Raw genomic sequence first — 25,372 nt, forward strand, 5'->3', positions numbered from 1 at the left:
ATAACCTTCAACCACAGCTTAAATATCTCTGCTCCAGTCAGATTTGTGGGGTTTTGTCCTGTAGACTACAAAAGCAGTGTGTAATAACCAAGATGACAGACGTTGAATTAGGCTACCTAGGTTAAAATACTTACTCTGTGAACTCTGTCCCTCTTTTCTTCATTCGAAGTGGAAATAAATAGGGTTGACATGAAGCACTAATTAATAAACACATGTAAAAGCATTGGAAAGTGCCTGCCTCATGACCACCCTATAAAAAGCTAACAAGGATTATACTCAGATGATAAACACAGGGCACATATAGTAAGAGTAGTTGTTTCTAAATAGATTTGCTTTACAATCATTAAAATATTATCTATAATCATACATCAACTTTTGAATGTTGTGAAAAAGTGGTAGATTCTGCATCTCACTGCAAGTGAGGTAAAGGATTACCCAAGTCTTTATTATTCTCTTTTATTGTTCGCTAAATCCATTTCAAGAATCCTAAATAAAATCAGACAGACCCCTGGTTTTAGGACGTTGGGCAACTACACGAGCCATTAACACGGAAGAACATCTCTGCCAGTCCCCAGCTGGGAGCTAACACACTGTAAAGAATGGGACGTACTCTCTGCAACAAAGTAGCCTGCAACATAAGGGAGCAAACGATCAGAAACCAAGATCTGGAAGACAATGACAAGTCAAACTCCAAATAAATAAACCAAATTCATAAGTACTCCTCTCCAAATTTCAATGTTTTTCTGTCTCTTAGTTTGCTTATGTTTTCAAACCATATACATAACTATTACCTGTGATTTTATTTTTACATTTACAGCGTAGAGGTTAAAAACACAGACTTGATGCTCCAACTTCTTGGGCTCAAAGGGCAGTTCTGCCTCTTACTAGCTATGCTAAGCAAACAACACAAATTTTCCAAGTATAAATGAAAAAAGAAGGAAAAAAAGGATGTTCCTTCTCCAAAGGGACTGTTTTGCCCATCTTTTTTCTTAAGAGCATTTCCGTAACTCAGGGCTTTGGGTTCCTTTCTCTAACCTTTTGAGATGTAAATCTTGTTAGAAACTAAGTAATCTCTTACAAGATAACAGCCCAGAAGTGTTTTTCAAGCGTCTGGGGTTTGTCCCTTTTGAATGTAAATGCCTGAGAAAAATAGCCTAGTGTCTCTATCTCCGTGGGAGTTTAACCAGGGTGCCTTTTTCTGAGCTGTAAATCGCCAGCAGGGGAGATAATTTTACTACTACTTTGGATAAAGTCAACTAAGACTTGATTCCCCAGTAAATTTAGGATGAATTTATTAAAGAATTTGCAGCAAATGGTGCAGTCCTCTTATTGGGAAGACAAGGTACCATTCATCTTCAGAATAAATGTACTTAGTGGTTAAAAATGTAATGATATAAAAGCTTGTAACTGCTTGACTGTAAAAATAGGGTGCAATTTCTTTGAAATCTCCATAAATTACCTACAATACTGTATTCTACATATGGTTATTTAGTAAGAAAATAGCGTTTTCTTTCTACACTGTGTAGACCGGACTTTCTGTGTTGGTAAAATACTTCCCCAACGCTACCTCCGTTTCCTTTCTTCTTTTTTAAGGCTAGCAGCACTACCTATTTCATAATGCTGTTGAGGTGATTTAATGAATTCATAACGAATTAACTCATATAAAATGATAAGGGATTGACTACTACCAATAAGAGCACTTTAGAGATGAGCATTATGAGGCCAAGAGATATTTAAGTAAAATCCTATAACGTTATACGGCTAGAAGTCGCAGAGCTGGTTGGTAGGTGAGGGAAGCTGTTTGGAAGAGCTTCCAATCAGTCGACACGCGACCCGGGCACACCAACTTCTCCCAACTCCATCCTCCTCCGCCGGCTGCGGCTTCTCAGCCTGAGGGAGGGCGAGGGACGGAGCCCCACTGGCTCCTCGCCCAGGCTGGGGCAGCCACAGGCTTGGAGCGGATACCGCGGTTTCGAAGACTCATCTACGAGAGCAAAAGGTGCGTAGCAGTCTTGCCCTCTCACCGCGAAGGCGCTTCCTTCCGCCCAGAAACAGAGGCTCGGCCACTTCCCAGAATTCCCTGCAGTTCGAAGCGGAAGTGCTCGGAACTACATAGACCCCAGACTACGCTTCCCAGAACGCTGGTGACAAACGACGGTAACAGCCCCGGCCCCTGAAGCGGAAGTACTCCTGAGTTCCCTGAGCTTCTGGGTAGTAATTCCTAGCGTGGCTGAGCAAACCTTGGCCAAGGTGTGCTCTTATAGGCAGCTAGTGTCGGCCTCGGTGGCTCCCATCGATTCTCTTACTGAAAGCTGAACAGCGCTTTAGCTATCTATGTTCTAGGGGCTGGGGAGGAGGTCGGGGTAGGGAGGGGAGGAGTCCTTGGTAAAACCCCAAAAGATCCGAGAGTGAATCATCATTCGTGGAGGCTGAAACCAAACTCCCTATCACTCGGCACTTGAAACTGAATTAGACAAACATTTTGTTGTTGTTCTTAGTATTTTCAGGCATCTAGCAGAAACAAATGAAAATCCTCTCTAGAGAATGAGAACATCGTCTTAGGTTTCAAATTATTTCTATAATTTAAAAATATATTAATATTGCACAAAATAGCCCTGGGAGGGGGAGCATTATAAGATAAACAAAAAATCATGTTTTAAATTATTAGGAATAACAGCTCCACATAATATAATGCAAATTTTTAAAAGCAAAATTGACAGACCCACAAGGAGAAAAATTCAGTCAGGAAATTCAATACATACTTAGGAAGAAATGTAGAGTCTTAAAAGCATATACTAAAAGAGAAGCTTAAAATAAAAACACTCAGGAATTTAACAGTTAAAAACTACAGAAATGAGAGGAAGGAAATGAAGATAAAAGAGATTCGTGAAATAGAAAACAAAATATAGTGACCATTTATGAATAAAACAATAAAGTAGTAAGAGTTGACCAAGACAAAAAAAAAGAAATGGCATATTACCAATTTCAGTAATAAAAAGGGGAACATCACTAAAGACATTAAGGACATTATAAGGAACATTATAATGATAAACTTGAAAATAAATGTGAAATGGTTATAAATTACTAGAAAAATACCACTTACAACTAAACTAAACTTACAGAACAATTACACATAATACATAGTGATAAAATATTGAAAATTTTACCTCTGAGAATGCAAATCAGCAGAGAATTCTGATTATCACCATTTCTAATCAAATTGTACTGGACCTTGTATCCAGCAACCTGTTCAAGATTACTCCATTCCAGTAACTTCTCTGTAAATAAATTTCCTAAATATGTAATAATGTCATTGGTAAATACTGAGTTTTTCCCTTCTTTTCCAATACTTTATTTTTCTTTTGTACGCTAACAAGGATCTCTTTATTTTTAGCCCATTGATACTTCTAAAAAATTTTTGCTAAAATATTTTAAAGCAAAGTGCAGAAATTTTTTTCAGTACAATCAAATTGAAATCCTGGGTAAAATGTGATAAAATTTGATAAAACAATTTTGATTCCTTTCTTTCCCCGTGAGACATTCTCATTCACTTCTCTACCCCATAGGATATTGTTTGATGTATTTCTGTGTGCGTTCTTGTGAAAAATATGTGTGGTGTAGTTTTGTGCACGTATTTTTAATTTACATAAATGGTATTATAAAAATAAATTGTGCATCTTTCCCCAGTAGTATATTTTTAAGATTCATCCATGTTTTTAGCATCCTCTACTTTGCAGAACTCATTGTCTACATGCATAACATCTTTATCTATCTGCTCTTCCATGACAGACACCCAGTTTTCTATTGTCAGTAACGATGTTAGGAATATTTCTCCACATCCCTATAATCCTATACAAATGTATGAGAACTCATTTGGGACACATAACTAAGAAGAACATTTGTCTCACTGCATATTCATATACTTACATTTATAAATAATAGCTAAACACTTTGAGACACTGCCAGGCTGTTTTCCAAAGCCTTTGAGCATTGTACATTCCACTCACAGTGTTTGAGGTGTCCAATTTCTCCTCTCCCAATTATCTTTTGTATTGTAGCCAATTCGGTGGATATGAAGTGCTATCTCATCATGGTTTTGATATGCATCTTTCTAATGACTAATGATGTGGAAGCTCTTCTCGTGTGCTTATTGGCCATTCGTGTATCTTCTTTGGAGAAATATCTGTTCAGATACTTTGGCCCATTGTTTAATTACTTGTCTTTTTATCACTAGCTTTACGTGAAAAACCTTTCTATATTCTACTTACAAGTCCCTTATCAGATAAATGATTTGCAAATATGTTCTCCCATTCTTTGGATGGCTTTTCACTCTCCTGATAATATCCTCTGATATAAAAAATTTCTAATACTGATGAAATTCAGTGTACCTGTTTTTTGTTGTTGTTCCTTGCACTTTAAATGTCTTAAGAAACCATGCGTAATCCAAGGTCTTGCAGATTTATGTCTCTGCTTGCATCTAAGAATTTTATAATGTTTAGCTCTTACATTTAGGTCTTTGATCCATTTTGAATTAATTTACATATATTCTATGAAGTAGGGGGTTCAAATTTGTCCTTTGCAAGTGCATATTCTGTTGTCTCAGTACTGTTTGTTGAAGAGACCATTCTTTTCCCGCTTAACTGTCTTGGCACTTGAACTGGATTTTAAAATTCGTTCTGTCCTACATTGAATAAACATCCTTAATTATGAGGAAATTAACTTAACAAAAAATTGCATTAATTTCTTAGCTTTTGAAACTCCTACATTTCAAGGATTCTTTAATATTTAAAAAATAACTTTCTGATTTATCTTTTGTATTTATATGCTTTTGGAGTCTACCTATGTACATGTGATTAGCTTAATTAGACCCATTTTATTTTTCTGCATATATAAAAGAAATACTTAAAAATAAATAGTGGTATTTGTGGATAGAAAATTCAGTATTTTAAATATCAACTATTATAGTGAGCTATAATATCAATGCGAACCAACTAAAAATACCAGCTTTTTTTTTCTGGAAATTGATGCAATGGTTACAAAAATTTTGCGGAGAAGCAAAGGGCTAAGAATAGTCAAGATAATGTGAAAGTAACAAAACTGAGGACTTACTTTATCAGATAGTAAATCATATTATAAAGCTACATTATCTAAGATCATGTGGCATCTGTGTAAAGATAGAAAGGGAAGAGAACAGAGTTCAAATCAAAGCAGACACTGTCCTTTGATTTGTGAAAAGGAGACACTGCAGCAGAGAGAGAGAGAGTTCTTTTTAATATATACTTCTCCATCAACTGGATATCTATATCGGATATCCATATACCCAAAAGATATATTTACTTTTACTTCATAGAATCCACAAAATGACTTCCAGGACTGCAGATCCAACTAAAGAGTAAAACAATGAAGATTTTAGGAATAAAATGTAAGAGAAGATGTTTGTTGTCTGGGGTAGGAAATTATCAAGACCAAAAAAGTATGCATTGCTAAAAAACTGTCCCAGCATCACTTTGCTTGTGAGATTGTAAACTGGTACAATTACGTTGGAAAATATTTGGCAGTTTCAGCTAACTTAAATATATGCATATTCCATGATGTTGGAATTCCACTTCTAGCAAGCAGAAAAATAAACACACACACACACACACACACCCCTAAACATATACACAAGATTTGGTCCATATGATGTAGTTTGCCCACCCTTGCTCTACAGTAAGAAAATAAGTGAACGATTGCTATAAACAGCAATACAGTTCAATCTCACAAACACAATGTTGAGCAAAACAAGTGAGACACCAAAGAATACATATAATATGATGTCATTTATATGAACAAAAGGAAAAGTAGTCAATGGTGATAGAAGTTAGAAAGGTGCATTTGAGAGAGAAGGGTAGTGGCTGAAATGAAGCAGAAAAGGTTTGCTGTTTGTCCCAGCCTACTGATGGTAATGTTCTTGGCTACAAATGCCCGAGGCACAGGCACAGGCTCTGTATTACTCATATGTGGCCCCACAGACATTCCCCCAGCGCCACTGGAGCCAGTGTTGTGGCTGGGCCAGCCCTGAGGGTCTCATTATGATAAAGGACACACTTCAGCAAAAAAACATCAGGGAACTTTGAGGAACAAGATTTGCTACTCACAGTTCTGGAGCATACACAGCATGCCCAAGGGTTAGACGGTGAAGTCAAAGGTAGAGAGAGCCTTTATTAAAGTCCAAAGGGCTCTGGAGTGTCACGTGGGTTCATTCATTATTGGCTCAGTTGAAATGTCAGAGTGGAAATTAGAGCGTAGGGCATGGAGGCAGGGTCATTCAAGCAGTCAGTTATCTGGGTCACCCAGGGTTTCTGAAAAGGTGACTTTATGGGTGTGGGTGGCCGAGTTCCTTACCTGGTTGTTTTACTAGGAGCTGTGTCATATAGCTGGCATTATATTTACTCAAAGTGTATGTCTTTAAATGGATGCCTTGAAAATCAAAAGCTTACTGTTAAGCACTTACACAAGAGTTCAGTATGAGTCATGGCTTAATCTGAAAAACTGCATCACTATGATTTTAGATAAAGGAATGTTAAAATAGGAACTAGTCCTTACACAAATATGAAAGGAGAAAGTCTGTAGGAATTCTGAGAACCCAGGCACATCCAGCTACTGAAGTGGAACTGTTAACAAGGAACACGGTTAAGAACAGTGAATTCTGAGAATGTGAGCCCGACTGCTACACTTCAGTTTTTGTAAAACGACTTCCCTGGTCGCAATGATGGATTGAACACCAGGGCAGAGAACAAAGCATCCTGTAAGGGCCACAGATGGGGCTTTCAGCATAAGCCCTGGAGCGGGAAAGGCAATTTGATGTCTAGAGCGACTGTTCCTTTTCAAGTGAAAACAAAGTGCTGTCCCTTCCGGGAAGGAAAGGCTCTTGTGTCATCACGTGGGCTTGGTGGTTGTCTTTGGAGAATAGTACCAAATTTTCTCTCCTCATTTAACTGATCACAGAGAACTCCTCATGAGGCCACAGGTATGGGTTGAGACACAGGGGTCACTTTTGTAGGAACTGGAGCTACAGGAATCTGAGTCACTTGCTCATGCAACTCTCCTGACTTCTGTTCAAACCATCTCGTATGTATCACCTCCACTTGATGAGGTGCTTCTGGTATGCCCAAATTTATGACTTCATTGCATAGAAACTCTCTAGCTCATGGCCAAGTATTTAGTTTTGACTATGGGCCAATGAAACCAGAAACTCCTTTCTCAGAAGGAATAATGCCGTCTGCAAAGAATGACCTAATTGTGCCTCTCAACTCCAAAAAGTTATTGTGAGCTCCATGCAGCATCCCTGTTACAGATACTTCATACATCATTGGATATGTATCAGGGGTTATATGAAAGAGGTCTGTAAAGGTCCCAATAAGACATATTTTAGGCTTAGCAGATCACACAATCTGTCACAACTACAAAATCCTGCCATTTTAGCATGAAAGTACCCATAGGCAATATATAAAGAATTGTCATGGCCATGTTTCAATAAAATTTTATTTCCCAAAACAAGTGGTAGCCAGATTTGACCCATAGAACAGAGTTTTCCAATCCCTGGACCTAACTGTGAAAGATTAGAAAATAGATGTAGCCCTGAGCTGGGGCCATAAAGTATATTGAAAGCCCAACAAGGGGAAACTAAACTTCTTTGGATATTTATTAATAGGTTCAGAGAAAAAAAGCACATCAGCTAAATGGTTGCACATCAGGTGCCAGATGTGGTGATTTGTTCCAGTAATAAAACCACATCTGGAGCTGCAATTGGCATCAACTTCTAATTAAGTTCACAGTGATCCCATGTCACATCCAAGATTCCTCTCTTCTGAACAGATCAAATGAGTGAATTGAGGGGATATGATAGAAATCATGACCCCTGAAACTTTCAAGGTACTGGTAGTAGCACTAATCTCTGCAATCCCTTCAGGAATATGGTATTGCTTTTGGTTTTCTATTTTGGTACAGACAAGGCAGTTATAGTGTTTACTTATCCTTTCTTATCAATAACTCTTGTTCCATGGATCAGGAAACCAATGTAAGGATTCTGCCAATCACTGTATTATATTTCTATTGCAACTCTGCATTCTGGACCTTGGGAAATAACCATAGGATGGGTTCAGGGATTCCTTCAGACTACCACATATGGACCTCGCAAAAACATCCATTAATTATTTGTCCTTTAGAAGCCCCTCTACTAACTGGTAGACCACACTGCCATTTGGGGGTACCAGGAATTCATGTCAGCTCTTGATTCCAGTAATCCCTCCATTATCTGGTTATTTCAACTTACCTAATGCAGAATCTCAATAAAATATGGCTGCAAGTCACTTTGAGGAAGAACAGATTGATTTATGGCATAGTTTTTGCAATATATCAGGGTCCTTCCTCACGGAGATCCAGCCTGACCTTTATTCAAGATACTCTGGAAATGGGAAGTGACTCCTGTTGTGGAATTGGCCGAGGGACACAACTCTCATGTTGATCCAAGTCAGATTTATGTTCACCAGACCTAGTGCTTTTCCACTTATATCAAGTAGGATATTAGTAGGCTTCCTTTTCAGCTCCCGGGACACCATAATCAGCATACAAACGCAAAAATCTGTGTATCAAACCATTCTGATCTCTTTGGTTTTGCCATTCATTATGACACACTCTTTATCTCTCTCTGCCAATGAAGTGTTTCCACTTGATCTCTGATGTCCCAGCACCCCATGATCCTCACTGAATTCAGGGAGCCCATTTTGATGCCATAATTTCTGACTTGCAGAGAGGAGTCCTTACAAAGGTCTGCCAATACTCCCCTCACCAATCTATTTCCTAAATCTTTGGCGAAGGGAGGGTCCTCTGAACCCTCCCAAGGCACATAGGGAAGTTGAGTAAGCAGGTCTTACATGATAAATCCACTCCAGCAGTCTGGCATTCCCATCTTTATCTTCTTCTATAGCAGTGGTTCTCAAGTTGGGGACAATTTTGCCTTTACCCCACCCAAGGGACATTCGGTAGTGTCTTGAAACTTTTTATTGTTACAACTGGGTGCTGGGGAAGAGGATGTGCTACTGGCATCTGGTGGGTAGAAGCCAGAGATGCTGCTAAACACCCTACAAGGCACAGAATAACCCCCAACGAAGAGCTATCCAGTCCAAAATATCAATGGTGCTAAGGCTGGGAAACTGTTCTACAACATACTCAGAAAGTTCTGGCATTTTGATTTTAGCATAAGCATAAGCTAATATTAGGTCCAGGTTTCAGTCCCTCAACTGGGCAAACTGCTCAAGGCCTTCCTAGGTGCTCAATACACTGAGTCTGGAATCAGTGTTCAGTGTCCCGTATCAACCAATCCAGCCTAACCTATTATTTCCTCCCAATTCAATGCCCATTTGTCCACAACTATATACATTTATCAGGTTTCTGGTGATACGAATCATAAAAACCCTTATTTTGGCAGGTATATTATCCCCATGGTCATACTTCCTTCTTGATGGCTCTCTTCCCCAACTTACCCTTCTCCCCGTGGCCCACAAGGACTTCAGTCTGATTACTAGGTTTAGAAAATGAGGTGGTGGAGCCAAGTCTTTTGAGAATCTACAGTTCCAGGGAAGGAAACTATCTCGGGGAAAATCATTACAAGTTCTCAGGGGAGAGAAACTCAGGAGAGGAAGGCTTCCTTCCAATGGCAAAGGAGGCTCAGTTAAACTTAGAGGTCAAAGTCACCGGCTTTGCTGGAGTCTGCCCATATACTCTCACCTCATTTCTTCATGTTTCTATTCCTTCCTCTGGGTGACTTTATACGATGATTTACAAGGTTGCAAATCAATGTATTCTGTTATTCAGCTGATGACTGAATTTGACTTTGTGTTCCCTTTTAAAAAAAAAGAATGCTGACATACACACACCCACACACACATACCCAAGTTCTCCAAAGTGTTAACATGTAGCCAAGCTCAATGCTAAGATAGGAAAACTCCCCAGAGGCCAAAAATTGGATACACAGCTAGAGGTTTAACCTTTAACATGGCTCGGAGTCAGGGTCAGAGCAGTCATGCACACCGAGAATAAGCAGTGAACTACCCAACATTACGATAAAAGAGCAGCTCTCTTTCACTGGCTGTGGAGAAAGAAACAGAGTCTCTAGTTTGACCATCTTTGGACCAATCTAATGAACAAGGTCAATCAGAAAAGCAGATGCGAATCAAAAGGGAACAATTCTGGAATCCTGAGGGAACCAGATCTAAGTTCTGCTCTACTTGTGGTATTTTCAATTGCGGGAAAGAAATCCTTTTGGTTTAACACAGAGGTCAATAGACTTCCTGAAGGACCCAAAAGTATTTTAGGTTTTGTGGCCATAGTGTTTCTCACAACGACTACACTTCATCATTGCAATCAGAAAGCAGCCACAGATGATAACATAAATGAATGGGCATTTCTATGTTCCAATAAAACTTTAAAGGTAGTAGGCCAGATTTGGCCAAGAGGTAGTTTGCCAACACTTGACTTAACCCACTAAACTACATCACCTTGAGAGTGGGAGGGCTACACCAGTATCTACAAAACAAAACATGGGAAGCCCAGGATTTATCATCTCTAATGCCAGTTGAGGTAGCATGGACTTCATACACTTAGCATGTAGTGTGGTCCAAAAAATCAATTTTAGAACCTGCCTCTCACATCACATACATCCTTTGTTGTGCAATGCCCTTTAACCACAGTGTTGAACATCAGCTAAATGGCTAAGCAGGAAATAGTATACAAACCTGCTCCCCAAAAATCTTTATTTCCCATCATGCTAGGTTCTGTCCCTATGTACATCTTTTACATAGGGACTCTTGGTTAAATTTTACCTCCAAAACATATTTCCACTATCTTCAGGATTTGCCCACTCACTGCTGCTCTGAAACCATTTTTTCATCATTTCTTCTTTTCTCATTGCTTAAGGTTCTCTGTGCCATAGTGTCTGGAAAGACCCAGCCACTTCCCCAATCAGACCAAACCTTGAAAGGACAAGTGAGTACCCTGGGCCAGCCATTCCCCCAGTAGGGCAGTCCGACAAGAAGTAGGAAATATGCATTTCTACTGGAATTACACTGGAGTTTTCTGTGCTACACAGATTCGTGCCTAAACTTAAAATACATTACTTAGAAATTTATACACTCACTAACGTATCTCTATCTTTGAATAACCACAGAATTTTTAAAAATAATTGATTTTCAGTGTTCTATTCCTTAATTTGGCTGTATATACCACATGATAACAGGATTTCTTACTATAAAGGAATAATATATTAGTAATTTTTCAAATTATATAGTTTTACTACCTAAAATAACTATTTTACTGCAAAATGGATGCAATGAAAATAAAAAATATTGAAGTTAAATGTGGAAAAAAATCTGAAAATCTGTCTTGCTACTGTTTACATTAAGGGTGAATATCCCTTCACACATCATCAAATGCATTAACATTCAGAGACACATATTTGATTAAGGTATGTGATGTACCTAAACTACATTAAACTGTTAAATTCTTCAGTTATAAATATTAGCCACCATTTTAATCCATTACTGCATAAGTATATTAAAACATACTTAAATCCCTACTGATATTTTCTTCCAAAATTTAGTAACATCATCGATGTACACGTTTTCTATGTGAACTTCCTAGTCATAAATTTGTATTCTGTGATTTCCAATTCAAAGGGATTCATATTCTATATTTTGATATATACTGACCACTCTGAAAACCAAATTTTCAACCACTGCTAGTAAAAAGTATGAAAATCAGGCCCCAAAATGAATGCATTTGATAAGATAATCAAAGCCCAACAAACATTTTTTTCCTTTTCATCAGGCTGGGCAGAGAGCAAGGAGAAATGGGGTAGAGAATTTGACAAAAGTAATATACTCCAAATAGCTCTCATAGCTAAGAAATTTTGATGAAAGTATTACTAAAAACATTAAAGGCAATCACATTGAAGCCTGGATGGAAACGTGCAGAATAAGAAACCAATGATCAATTCAATATTTACTAAGAAATGTTTGTCATTAGGAACTCTGACACAAACTCCTGCCTTGACATCCTTGGAAAAAAGTGTAATATGTCTAATTACTGCAAGATTAACAATCCATTTAGATCTATACTGTATAGTATCAATAAAAAACACTAGACAAAGTCCAAGATGATAAGACCCAACTTGATGAGAAGCTGGATGTGGGGCAGGAGTTCATCACAATAGGGCAATGCCAAACTGATTAAACACATTACAGTAATGAGTGGTCTTCTAACATTTCATCTCTCTCTGAATTAATTTTATTAAGGCCACATTTAGGTTTCCCGTTCTGAATACACTTTTATGACATTCTGGAGATCTCAACAATTCTCAAATATACATTTTCCTAACTTATTAACAAGTTATGAGCATCTACAAAGTACCTGGCAATATTAAGACTATATAGATTCAGAACAAATGTCTGCATTTATGAAACTTACATTTTAATGAGCACTGATTTTGGCATTTCTATCATACTTTTGTACAAGGCCTGATATAATTCATACTTGCTAAAAGCCTCTTCCCTGAGTAATATTTAATAAAGGCCAAGAGACAAACTGAAGCCATTACTATACCACATAGAAGTGTTCTCTGCTGTGTAGCCTCCTGACTACTGGGATATGCTGAGCTACGGCTGAAACACTGACTTCAATGATATATATATATATATATACTTTTCCTTTTGAACTTACTGGTAGGAAGAATTCACATGACACTTAAAAAAATCATTTTATACAGATTTTTTCCTGAGTGGACTCTCTAATGTTCTTACCACCTCTATCACTTTTATAGGATTTCTCACCAGCATGGATTCTGTGATGAATTGTAAGGTTCGACCGCCAACTGAAGCTCTTACCACATATCTCACACTTGTAAGGTTTCTCCCCTGTGTGAACTCTCTGATGAGACTGTAGTTGTGAAGATCGACTGAAGACCTTACCACACACATCACATTTGTACGGCTTCTCCCCAGTGTGGACACTCTGATGAAGCTGAAGACTTGAGGCCTGACTGAAGTGCTTCCCACACTCCCCACACTTGTATGGTTTCTCTCCTGTGTGGACCCTCTGATGCATGTCAAGATTCAAGCTCCACTTGAACCCCTTCCCGCACTCCTCACATTTATATGGCTTTTCTCCAGTGTGGACTTTTTGATGGGCTTGAAGGTGTGAACTCCGACCGAAGCTCTTCCCACACTCTTCACATTTGAATGGTTTTTCTCCACTGTGGACTCTCTGATGGGCCAGAAGATTTGAGGCTTGTCTGAAGACTTTCCCACATTCCTCACAATTATATGGTTTCTCTCCCGTGTGGATTCTGCAATGAATTTTAAGATCTGCTCTACGACTGAATCCTTTCCCACATTCTTCACATTTGTATGGTTTCTCACCAGTATGGATCAGCTGGTGAACCTGAAGTCGTGAACTCTGGTTGAAGCCCTGCCCACATTCCTCACACTTGTAAGGTTTCTCTATGCTGTGGGCCTTCTGATGGATTTGAAGATAGGAACTCTGACTGAAGCCCTTTCCACACACCTCACATTTATAGGGTTTCTCTCCTGTGTGGACTACCAGATGAACTTGATAATGAGAGTTCCTCCTGAAGCTTTTCCCACACTCATCACATTTGTATGGTTTTTCTCCTGTGTGGACTCTCTGGTGTGCTTGGAGATTTGAACTCAGAGTAAAGCCTTTACCACACACATTACATATGTATGATTTCTCTCCAGTGTGGACTCCCTGATGGGCCTGAAGACTTGAAGGCCGACTAAAACCTTTACCACATTCCTCACATTTGTAGGGTTTTTCTCCTGTGTGGACCCTCTGATGAATGTACAGATTTGAGCTACAAATGAAGCCCTTCCCACACTCCTCACATTTGTATGGCTTCTCTCCTGTATGGACTCTCTGATGGGACTGAAGATGTGAATTCCGACTGAAGCTCTTACCACATGCACCACATTTGAATGGTTTCTCTCCAGTATGGACTCTCTGATGGTCCTGAAGATGAGAGGCCTGACTGAAGGCCCTCCCACATTCCTCACAATTATAAGGTTTTTCTCCCGTGTGGACTTTGCAATGAACAGTAAGTGCTGATCTACGACTGAAGCCTTTCCCACATTCCTCACATTTGAATGGTTTCTTTACAGTGTGGACTTTCTGATGAGTTTCCAGATGTGAGCTCTGACTGGATTCCTTACCACACTCATCACACTTACAGTGTTTTTCTCCCATGTGATCTCTCTGATGAATATGAAGATCTGAGCTATAACTGAAGCCTTTTCCACACTCACTACATGTGTGAGACTTCTCTTTTGAGTGTCCTTGCTGATGAAGATCAAAAGTGGAGAGATCACTTAAGTTTTTTTTACATTCATTACACTGGTAAGGTTTTTGTCCTGTGTGAATCATGCTATTCCGATCCAGTGTTGGGATCTTCATGCTGTCTTTCTCATAATCATTGTGGCTATAAGATTTTTTACCTTTGTGTACTCCATGATCATCGAGGTGATGTGAAATGCAACGGATGGTATCAACATCCTGTTTGCACCAACATAATTTATTTCTCATGGAAATTTGCTGATATCCATTCTGATAATTCTGTGACTCAATCAAGGAAGTTTTCCTGCAAGAATCTTGGGCTCTCAAAGTTGGAAACTCTGGGTTTCTGGTACCATTGGGACCACTGACTTTATGATCTAGTATAAAGTTCTCATTTTCAGAAATTTGAATAGACAGTCCTACCCCAACCTGGCAGGGGGAATCACCTTGTTTGTGGAACTGAGCACAATTTATTGCAGAATGTTGACATTTGGTTAAGTCATTTGAAATCTGTTGCCAGATTTGCCAGCAGGAAAGCTCTTCATGTGATCCTCTGTCTTGAACAGTACTCAATTCACTTTGATTGTTCTTTCCTACATGGACAGACAATTCAAAGATAAGGACAACGGGAATCTTCAATTTTCAAAGATCCAAGGTTTAAAACATAGGACACAGTATGAGACTTTAATTAACTTCAGGATGGTTCAGCTTATCTTTTTCACCACATAGGAAGTTTGCTGGTTTACACACTGACAGAAACCAAGAGGTGGTCCATTAAACAACCAAACACTTAGCATAAATGAGACTCATTTAAAACAAAATCACTACCATCTGATATACTATTTAAATCATTTTTTCAAAGTTACATGTCTTTCCTACCACAACACAGTATCAGTAAGGACAAGCATTTAGGCACAAAAAGCATAAGGCACAGCTTTAACAAAGCCTGCAAGTTAACAGGTGCCCAAGAAATGCATGCGTAGATGAATCCCAATTTGAACTGTGGGATTCTCTATAATCCTAAATTCCAATTTAAGTCTGAACCAAGTCAGAGAAGCAAAACGTCCTTTACATGTAAGCTATCTGAATTAGGAAAAGGAGTGGAAAGTACAGCTTGCTGAGAAGCTGAAAGGCTACACCAGAGGCAGTAGTTACACCAAGGGGGTTAATGCTCAGGAGAAAATTAAAGGTGCTAAGAATCCCTTGGGGTGAGAGAAAAGCATGAAGACCTATGCACTGGAATCTTCTGATGCTTTTGTACTATCTCTCTGATATGTTTGTTTTTTTTCCTAAGTAGGAGTCAAAATTTAAAGACTAGGGAAGAATGCTACCTCTTTGGAAACAGCACAGAAAAGTTCTGGATATAGATACAGATTCCCTGCCTTTTAACAAGAATGATTTCCAAAGTGAAATTTATTAGTGAACTGGGAAATAAACTCCACAGCTACGATAAGTATTTAGAAGAAACAGACTATCAGAGAATCATCACTAGTAAAGGCGTTACTCATGAAATAAGTAAATAAAAATATATGTGTGAGGTGATGATCACTGCTTAGAGGCAAAATAAGGCAGGGACAGAGTAGACAAGACTATTTTCAGCAGAGTGGTCAGAGGATGGCCCTCTTGTGACATTAAGACTGAGTGATGTGAAAGTAAAGAAGGGACCTGAAAGATTATAGGTGAAAAAGTATTCCAGATGGAGGGAACTAGTAAAGGGTGTGGAGCCAGAAGCATCCTTTCCAAGTCTGAGAAACAGCAGGGAGGACAGTAAGTGGAAAAGATGGGAGCAAGAGGGAGGTTGAGAAGGTGTATTCAGAGGGGCAGTGGGGGATGCCACACTAGGCCACAGAGTACTCTAGAAATCAGTTCAAGTAAAATAAGCCATTAGAGAATTTTAAATACAGTATTAACATGATCTGACTTAAAGTTACAAGAGATCGCTTTGGTTGCAGACTGGAGGAGGTGGAGGGTAGGAGCAAGCAAGCAGTGTAGAGACTGTTGTGATAATTCAGGGAAAAGATCTGGCAATTTGGACCAGTTAATAGCATAGTGGTGGCGATGGACAGTTAAGCCCAGAACTCACAACTGCTTGGTTCTTACCTAAATTTCTGTCATCTGGGTTGTCTTCATTACCCAAAGCCTCTCTTCACTTTTTATGTGCGATATATCTTATTCAAGGGTTGATGTTCTCAGAACATATAGTCACAATGAACATACTAGACAAAAAATTTACTGGAAATTTGAGTTTCAACTGCATATTCAAGATACTGAACATTGAACATAGTGGTTTTCAAACCTTTTTATCATGACCCACTGAAGAAACAGCATTTGTTTCATGATTTAGACATATGCAAAATACGTATTACTAAAACACAGGTTGAATGACTTATATCTAACCAATGCCTATTCCCATTTAATCTGCTCCCACTGGCTCGTAAACCACTCATGGAATTGCCCAGTCTTTGTTGCAGTATATTCAATTCTTCCCAAGCAGCTCTGATATTTTCTGCATAATTTTATTTCACTAAAAGTTTCTCATAAGACTCAATAAATTGGTTTTATAACTCACTAGTGGGGCAAGAGTGAAATTTGAAAATGAATAGACAAAGCATAGCAATATACTGTCCATTTACAGTTCTTTTAGGAAACACAAGTGACAAAGACCTGAAATATACAGTTTAGAAAAGCCAGAAATGTCCTCTTGCTGCCACAGAATTGGGAAAGTCTGGTCCCCAAACTCAGGGAACCATTTCAAGAGCCCCAAAGCCTTAAGACCCCAAGGTCACAAAGACACTCGGAGGGAAGCTGTCCTCACCCACTGAGACCAGGTTCCTGAAGTTTTCTACCATCACTTCCTGGTACAACTTCCTCTGGGCGGAGTCCAGCAGTCCCAGTTCCTCCTCCGTGAAGGCCACAGCCACATCCTTGAATGTCACCACCTCCTACAAAGAACACACACAACCTCAACCTTACACCCAGTGGTGACTGGAAGAGGGGCAGTCCTAAGGTAGGAAGGATAAGCAGGCAGTTGCTCTGTTTCTGAGCAATCTGTAGGTTTTCCAGCCCTTCTCCTTTTTAGCCTGCCAATGCCATATACAGATTTTCCTCAGCATCACCAAAAGTGCTGCTATGAGAAAGAAAGTTCTGTATACTGACCTCGTGCTCTGAGTGCTGTTATAAGCCAGCTCCCTAGAATTTGAACTCCTGCTTTCTGAATTGAAAAGGTTTCACTTTTTAATATTGCCAATTGCCCCAGAAACATTCACCAATTTAGTTCCAGCCTATTTCATCTTCTGTTTTTCAAAGCACTGAGGTGGGAAACAAGTGAGAAATAACGTTCTGTGTGGGAAGAAACCAAAGGGCATTCCAGGTCTCTGGAAAACTCTCTTTCCTCATGTCTCTTTCACTTGAATACAATGCTCTGACTCCAGATCCTTGGTCTTCTGTGTGAAGTGAAGCAGGTTCCCCATTTTCACAATCTTTTTCTTTACATTTAAAATGAAAATGAAATCAAGCACCTCTTCATAAAATTGTCCCAAGATGCCAATGCAGTAACAAGTCCTTTAGTACCACTGGACTTTTAAAACTAAGGTCATGTATTACTTTAATTGAAAAAAATATAAATCAGTAAATAAAATACACATAGTCTGACTCAGGCATGGGGGAGACAGAATGTAGCTCTTAGAGAAAACTTCTGACAATATTTTCTCAGTGTGAAGCAGAAGTCTGATCCTGACGCACTCTGCCATATATGACTATCCTACCAAAAAACCTACCCAAGGCACCACACATAAAACTAACTTCTTTAATTTTGAATACCAAGTAATTAAAGATTTTAAAAAGGCAGTAGTTGTCAGAATTTCTCTTTTGAGAAAAATGTTAAATCTGGAAAACTGTCACTGTGGTGTTCCTCAAGCAGTAAAAATCCTGAACTAAATGTCTATGAATAGAAAATAGTTCAAAAAATAGGTATACAGATTTGATGGGAACATGAGATGGTAATAAAAAGAGAATGCTGCATAGTATAGACCGATAAAAACAGTTTAAAGTTGTATCTATGTGAGGAATATAAATACATAGCTATGAATGCATATGATGAAAAGATGATGGAAATATAAAAGCAGCTAATTTAATTTGTAAACAGGGAAGTAACAAAGTGGAAGATGTTTTCATTTCTATTTTCTACTTTTATTTGTGAAATAAAAAATTAGGAAATAAAACTAGAACCAGAACCAAAACCAATTTAACTTAAAAAGGAATTTAAAAATTCACCTGGCATGTTTAGTAGGTTCCCAAATGCCTTGACTCCTTGAAAGAGAAAAACTTGTGTCCAATCTCTGAGTACTAAAATGGTGTTTTAACAGCAAGAAAGGCAAGCCCTACTGACCTTAAACATGCTCATTTTCTTTTTCCTTCTGGGGAAATGCAGAGTCCTAGGAAGACAGACTGGGAAAGGAAAAAGAAGTTAATGGCAACTGACACTAACCCATGTGGCTGCTCATTGTGAATTAGCTAAGGTGGCCATTCCTCAGGGGGCTTGATGAGTAGCTCAGCATGGATACCAGACACCCCCATAACCCTCTGGGTAGCGGGTCAAGGAATGACCTGCCAAACCACCAACAGTGGCCCAACACTGTGTGCCTGTAGCTTCCGCAGTAGTAATTCTTATTCTGGGTAGGCTGCATATTAAGACAATGTTAAGAGCAGGCTTTGGCATCAATATGCACGGGTTGAAATCCTGGTTAGGCTATTCACTAGCAGTGTCATCTTGGGCAAATTAACATCTCTTTGCCTCAATTCTGTCATCTGCAAGTGGGGGAGCAAAACAGTTCCAACCTCATGGAATTACTGTAAGGTAGAAAGCTCTTAGAATACTGTCATGGTTTCTCATTTCTTTGCAACTGAAGTAAAGCAGACGACATTCTATAGTCTGAAATTATCCTTATAAATGTGATTTCTACCAACAGAGTATTGTATAATACATGGGTTCACAGGTTGTTACTCTGTCATGTGAGAGTCTCATAACTTCTGAAAAATCTCTGGTTGTCTTCCTAATAATCTGTTACCTCAACAATATCTGACTTGACATGGACAATTTTAGAAGAAATATAAAAATACGCGAATTTCTCTTTAACCACGGAGCAGCACCCTTTTGACAAGTATGGTGGGAGGTAAAGAAAACTAATAAAACCCAAGATTTTGCAACAAGAACAAAATAGTTTTGATTGTCCATACCTACTCTAAATTAAGAAGACAGGACTGAGTTACAAATATATTGCAATAAATAAGGGAATGCCTAAGAAATAAATGAGTGAGAAGAGTAAGCTTCCCTCATGGTACAATGCAAACTAATAAATGTAGAATGAAAGATAATTAGAAAATCATCAATGAATTCTAAAAACTGGTGGAAGTTTGGTGAGGAATGAGATAGCTACATAGTCTCAAAATATTAATTGCAAAAGGAAAAACAGTAACCTGGCAGACACCTCAACCAAGAAAACAAAGTTGAGACCAGCAACTGGGACAAACCAACAAACGGACATTTGCTTTATATCCTGCACCGAGAAGGATGCCTCTCCACTCCTGAGGCATCCCTCTTGATAATGCAAAGAGAGCCTGTACCTAATTATAAACAAACACCAGATAAATCAAATGAGAGGGACATTTCACAAAATAATCAAAGACTCTTCAAAAATTTCAAGCACAAAAAGGAAAAATCAAGTGTGAGTAACCATTCTAGATTAAGGGAAAACTAATGAAACAAAACTAAGTGCAATGCATAGAACTGGACTGGACCCTGAACTAGAAAAGAAAAACTGCTTACAAAGACTTCACTGGGAAAATGGAAAAAAAATTTAAATATGGACCATGGATTAGATACCAATGTGTTATCAATGTCATTATTTTATTTTGATCAGTCTCTAGCTTGCTCTCACAAAACAAAAAAAAACAGTATGTATGATAAAGCTGTGAAAGAGGGGGAAAAAATCTGACAGTTAATAGCAGCAATAGCTAGAATTTGGCGTTTTTAACTGATCAACAAGAATCAGGGCCACTAAAGTGATCGTGCTGAACAAGAAAAAGACAAGACACTCCATAATACAGAAAGACACTTGACAATGATAATAACCAAAGAACTGCCCTTCCAGCTAAAATGAGTTGACTACCTTATTAATAACTCCAGTCTCATTTTGTTTCTCTACTAGGTAAAAATCAATACAATATCCAGTCAACAAACTGCTGCTGCTTCTTGACAGTATCCAATCCAGAACAAACTCTCACGGCCTAAAACTAAAAGCTATTTTTGCAACTTTTCTCTAAGTTTGCAACTATATAAAGAGTTAAAGAAATCAGGAAATAGTCATAGTAATAACAGCAGTCATAATAGTTCTGGTGATCGTGAATATAGCAAAAATATAAAAAACATGGCAAAAAAATAACTACAGTGAAGAATACAGCAAAAATACTAACAGTTACTAGTTGATCTTCCCACTCCAGGCAGAAGTCGTCTAGTACAAAAGATGGCAATGAATCCAGTCTCCAAATCTGGGAGAAATATATCTTCACAAATTCAAATTCCCTCCATTCTGACTCTAAACTTGCCAGCTGCCTTCTGCTCAAGTCAGGATTTTGCAAGGAGACCCGACTGTTGAAAATAATTAGTGGGAGAAAAAAAAAAATCACGACTGAATAGGGGTCTGGTGTATTCAACTCAGGTCAGTTTTCTAGGCCAGTTCCCAGACAAGACCCTTTCCTGAGCTTCTTGAATTTTCACATGTACAGGAGTCACTGTAGATCTTATGGAATGCAGATTCCTGGGACCAGTATGCAGAAATTCTACATCAGAAGGTTTCAAAGTTCATCCCAAAGCTTTTAGGATGGAATTTAGCAACTAAAGCGTAATTACAATTATTACTCATGCCCAAGTACATGTCCTACACATTCTCCAGCTCATGTGACTACCTGGGTAGAAGAACGCTCAAGGGGCTCAAGGATGGGCCTTTCTACCCAAGTGGTGCCGATGCTGCTGGTCTGTGGACCACTATTTGAGCAGCACGGCAGTGTACCGTGAGTCCCAAAGAAAACACACCAAATGACAAAAAGGCACTAAAATGGTAACAATTATTGTCTTCACATTCTAAGGTTAAAGGTAATTAAATTTTTCTTTATATATTTCTGTATTTTCCATAATGATTGTTACTTCTACAATGTAAGTATCATTTGAAATAAATGACACAGCTCAGGAAACTATTTTAAAAACACATAGAACAGTGTAAACCTTGCCTTCAAAGTCCCCACAGTCAAGTCCCAACCTACTTTAGATGATTCAAGCCACTTCCTAGGCTCAAGGACACCAAAGAGATTAATGAACCCGGGTGCTGGACTCAGACTGCCTAGATTCCAACCTCTCTCTGCCTTCTAGCTGGGTGACCATGGGCAAACAGGTTGTGTTCCCCGCCTCAGTTTCATCTTTAAAGAAGAGAAAATAGCACTACCACTTGACGGAGCTACTGTGTGATGGAAATGTGCTCATTTGGGTAAAGCTTTTAGGATGGAATTTAGCAACTAAGGCGTAGTTATAATTATTACTCATGCCCAAGTACATGTCCTACACATTCTCCAGCTCATGTGACTACCTGGGTAGAAGAACGCCAAGTCCTACTCACGTGAGACTTTGTCACCGCCTCCGCCTCCTCCTCCACGCAGTGCTTTGTTGGGAAGTCAGGGCTGGGGAAGGGAAGGAGAGGGTGTGAAATATGTTTTAATCCCTGACAAATCACATCCCCTGGTACCAGCTAGAAGCCACTCTCGCCTTCCAAAAATGTTCAGGAGTCCAGGGCAATTCAACTTCCTGGGCTCACAGAATCTCACGGCGAAACTGGCGCTTCTCTGAGCATTACAATAGTATTAATAACAACAATCCACATGCCAGGCAGTTTTAAACCTTTCACTCTGCTACCTCGTTTTTTCTCAAAACATTATGGTATTAAGTACTGCTTTTATTTTCCTTTTACAGAACAGCAAAGGAAGGCAAGAAGAGTTATGGAACTCACCTAATGTGATACCGTATGAAGCGGTAGGGCTAATTCGTGGGTGGGGGAGCAGGGTTATGGGTGCAGAGAGCCCGGGGGACCCTCCCAACGCACGAAGTTCCGCCCGAGCCCGCCCCATCCCGGGGACGTCCCAAACGCAAAGAAGCTCCGCCCAGGGAACGCAGATCACCACCCTAGGCCCTCAAACCTTCGCTTTTAGCCTCCTCCTTTCTCCCCAAAAGAAAGGCCGGCCGCTGTTGGGCCCAGGTGCGTTTCAGGGAAGTCTGAATGGGTCGAGAAGAGCGGACCTGAATCACTGTAATCAGAGAACAAATGATGGCTTACGACGTCCTCCTGGGGCAGAAGCGCTTGCGAGTAACCCGGCTCTCCTGGACTACATCTCCCAGAATTCCTCAGCACCGCCCGCCGAGAAGGGAAGTGCCGGAGAGTTCTTGGCCCTACACTTCCCAGAATTCCGTGGGGGAAGCTGTCCACAGGCTTGCCTTACTGGTCAGAGGGATGTGAGGCTGCACGGAGCTCTGGACTCTATGAGAAAGCCAGAGCGGGGAAACGGCCACAGTACCTGCCTGTCCTACACTGTTCCAAATGTCTGAGTGAACAGCGGGCAAAGCCGCGTCCCCTGATGCGGAAGTGCCCAATTGCTCTGAGCTCCTGGTGTTCAGAACTTCCTGGAATCGCTGACCTCTCGGGCAAAATGTCTTGCTATTCTACTCTGCCGGCCTTGGAACCAAGAGTGTAGACTCTATTCATTGAAAGGCCGAGAAGCTGAGTAGCACTTTAGACACGTTCTAAGGGCTAAGAGGCATAAATCCATTGCCTGCTATACAGCTTTTCTGGTAATCCCCGAAGACTTCACCATAGGAACAAGAGCAAAAGGGACCAGGGCGTTTTCTGGCAGGGACTGAAGCCAAACGTCAAATCACCTCAATACTGAAATTGCATGAAGATGAACGAATTGTCAGTATCTTCCCCTTGCAGAAGCAAATGAAAATCCTTTCTACACAACGGTTTCATCATCCTAGGCCTCAAATTATTTCTATAATATAATAATTACTAATTTGACAATATTTGACCAAGTGAACTTAAAGAAGAAAACCATTGCTTGACATACAGAAGGACACCATAATGACAAAAGTTTCAAATTATCAGGAACTGGTAATTTCAGTTCATATTTTATAAAGCAAAAATTGACAGAACCACAAAAAGATTCAAATGGGTAAAGGGGGTCAAGGTTAAAAAAAAAGCCAGCACTGTGGGTCATAGTGGTGTCTCACAATACACCTGGAGCATGACACTGAGATACCTAGGTGGGATCTGCATGGGTGTTGAAGTGGATGAGGTGGGGAAGTGCATGGGTAGCTACCTAATTGCTAACCCCCTGACTGCTCGGCTCTTCTCACTATGCTACCACACCTGAGGCAACACCAGACGCCGTCAGCTTATGAAAGGTGGAGGGGAGGCAGTGACATGGGACAAAGTGAGTGAGAGTGTGTCCCTTTGGTGCCTTAAGGAGAAACAGGCTTATCAAGTGTGCTGGGGATGGTGTCCTTGAGTGTGGCTGTAAAGGGGAGACCAAGGAGAGGCCATTTCATCTGCAAATACTGCGCAGGAGACAGAAGACACAAAGCACTGGTGTGAGGAGGCTCTGAAGCACACAAAGTGAAAAGAGGAGGTCTGCAGCTGGGCTACTGGCAATTCAAGCAGGTGATTCATTTTAACTGCTGTGCTCATTACTGGGTCACTGTCCAAATGTTCATCACAGGGTACAGCATATATTTATAATCACCACCTACACCACCAGCCTCTTCTGTCATTTTGGGGGGACACAAACAACAGCACAACTGAATAAAGTATTTGAAGAACCTATTGGTGAGGGTCAAATCTTCCATGTTCTACTCATAGCAGGGCTCATCGGGGTAACAAAGGCCCCCAGATGGTGATCCTGCCCATTCATTTCCACCTTACAGCATCACACACTATGCTTCCTAACAAAGAGTGTCTCTAGAAGTATCTGTGAACTAATGAGTAAGAACCGTCTGCCTGACACTCAAAGGGTCATGGCCAATATTTGTTCATACTCAAGGATGCCAAAGTTTACTTCACTATAGTGTTTCTCAACCTCGAAAAGATAATCCAGTATCTTACCTTACCTTCTCCCATGTATTATAGCAGTAACTCCAAACCAAACAGTAAATCTCTCAAATCTCTCTCTCTCTTTCTCTCTCTCTCTCTCTCTCTCTCTCTCTTTCTCTCTCTCACACACACACACACACACACACACACACACACACACACACACACACACACACACACACACACACACACCACTTTCTTGAAATGAAAAGCCTTTTATCAGCTCTGGCAATAACAGCCTTTGGCAACAGCCTAGAAGGAAGTGAGTGAAGAGGCAGTGAGAGACACTGGCTGGGCTCTGGAGTCAGGCATTCATGGGTTCATGTTCTTGCTCTGCCAGTGTAAGCTGCGTGACCCTGTACAAGTGTCTGAACAACTCTGAGCTTCAGTTTCTTCACCTGTAAAGCAAGGCTATTATCACTTACTTTATAGGTTTTTAGGATTAAGGACAATGTCAAGTGTTAGATATAGTGCTTTACATGTGGTACACAACTGGTAAATAACAGCTATTACTTTCAAAAGCAAACCATTGATCTTTTCTAGGGGCAAAAATCACTCGTTGGTAAAAAAAAATCAGACTCATAATTGGAACTGGAGATTTTAACACACACATAGAAGGAAATGTTGGGTCTTAAGTGCACATATTAAAATACAAGGGAAGCTGAAAATAGATTCAGAAAACATCCATGTCAAGGAGAAAATAAATAGGAAAACCAAAGAAAGTAGATGGAAGAAAATTAGAGCAGATTAATGAAAAACAAACAAAGTGGACCCTCCCCAAAAATGCTCAAAGATCACCC

General features: G+C 39.7%; 1 protein-coding gene across 15 annotated transcripts in view; it reads right to left on the bottom strand.

Moving 5' to 3' along the window:
* Window positions 1-7,506: 7,506 nt before the first annotated feature.
* The window catches only part of LOC118928714 (zinc finger protein 234), a 48,898-nt gene continuing 31,032 nt past the window's right edge, over window positions 7,507-25,372 (bottom strand). For 2 of the 15 annotated variants that reach the window (XM_057493319.1, XM_036918198.2), the window contains exons 4-6: window positions 18,773-18,831; window positions 17,201-17,327; window positions 7,507-14,978 (exon numbers count right to left, since the gene is read on the bottom strand). In XM_057493319.1, coding sequence (XP_057349302.1) covers window positions 12,790-14,978; window positions 17,201-17,327; window positions 18,773-18,831 — 2,375 coding nt within the window. In that variant the 3' untranslated portion in view covers window positions 7,507-12,789. The other 13 variants (XM_057493321.1, XM_057493320.1, XM_057493322.1 and 10 more) reach the window with 13 other exon arrangements.

This window comes from Manis pentadactyla, chromosome 15, assembly GCF_030020395.1.
Source record: "Manis pentadactyla isolate mManPen7 chromosome 15, mManPen7.hap1, whole genome shotgun sequence".
Classification (NCBI taxonomy): Eukaryota; Metazoa; Chordata; class Mammalia; order Pholidota; family Manidae; genus Manis; species Manis pentadactyla.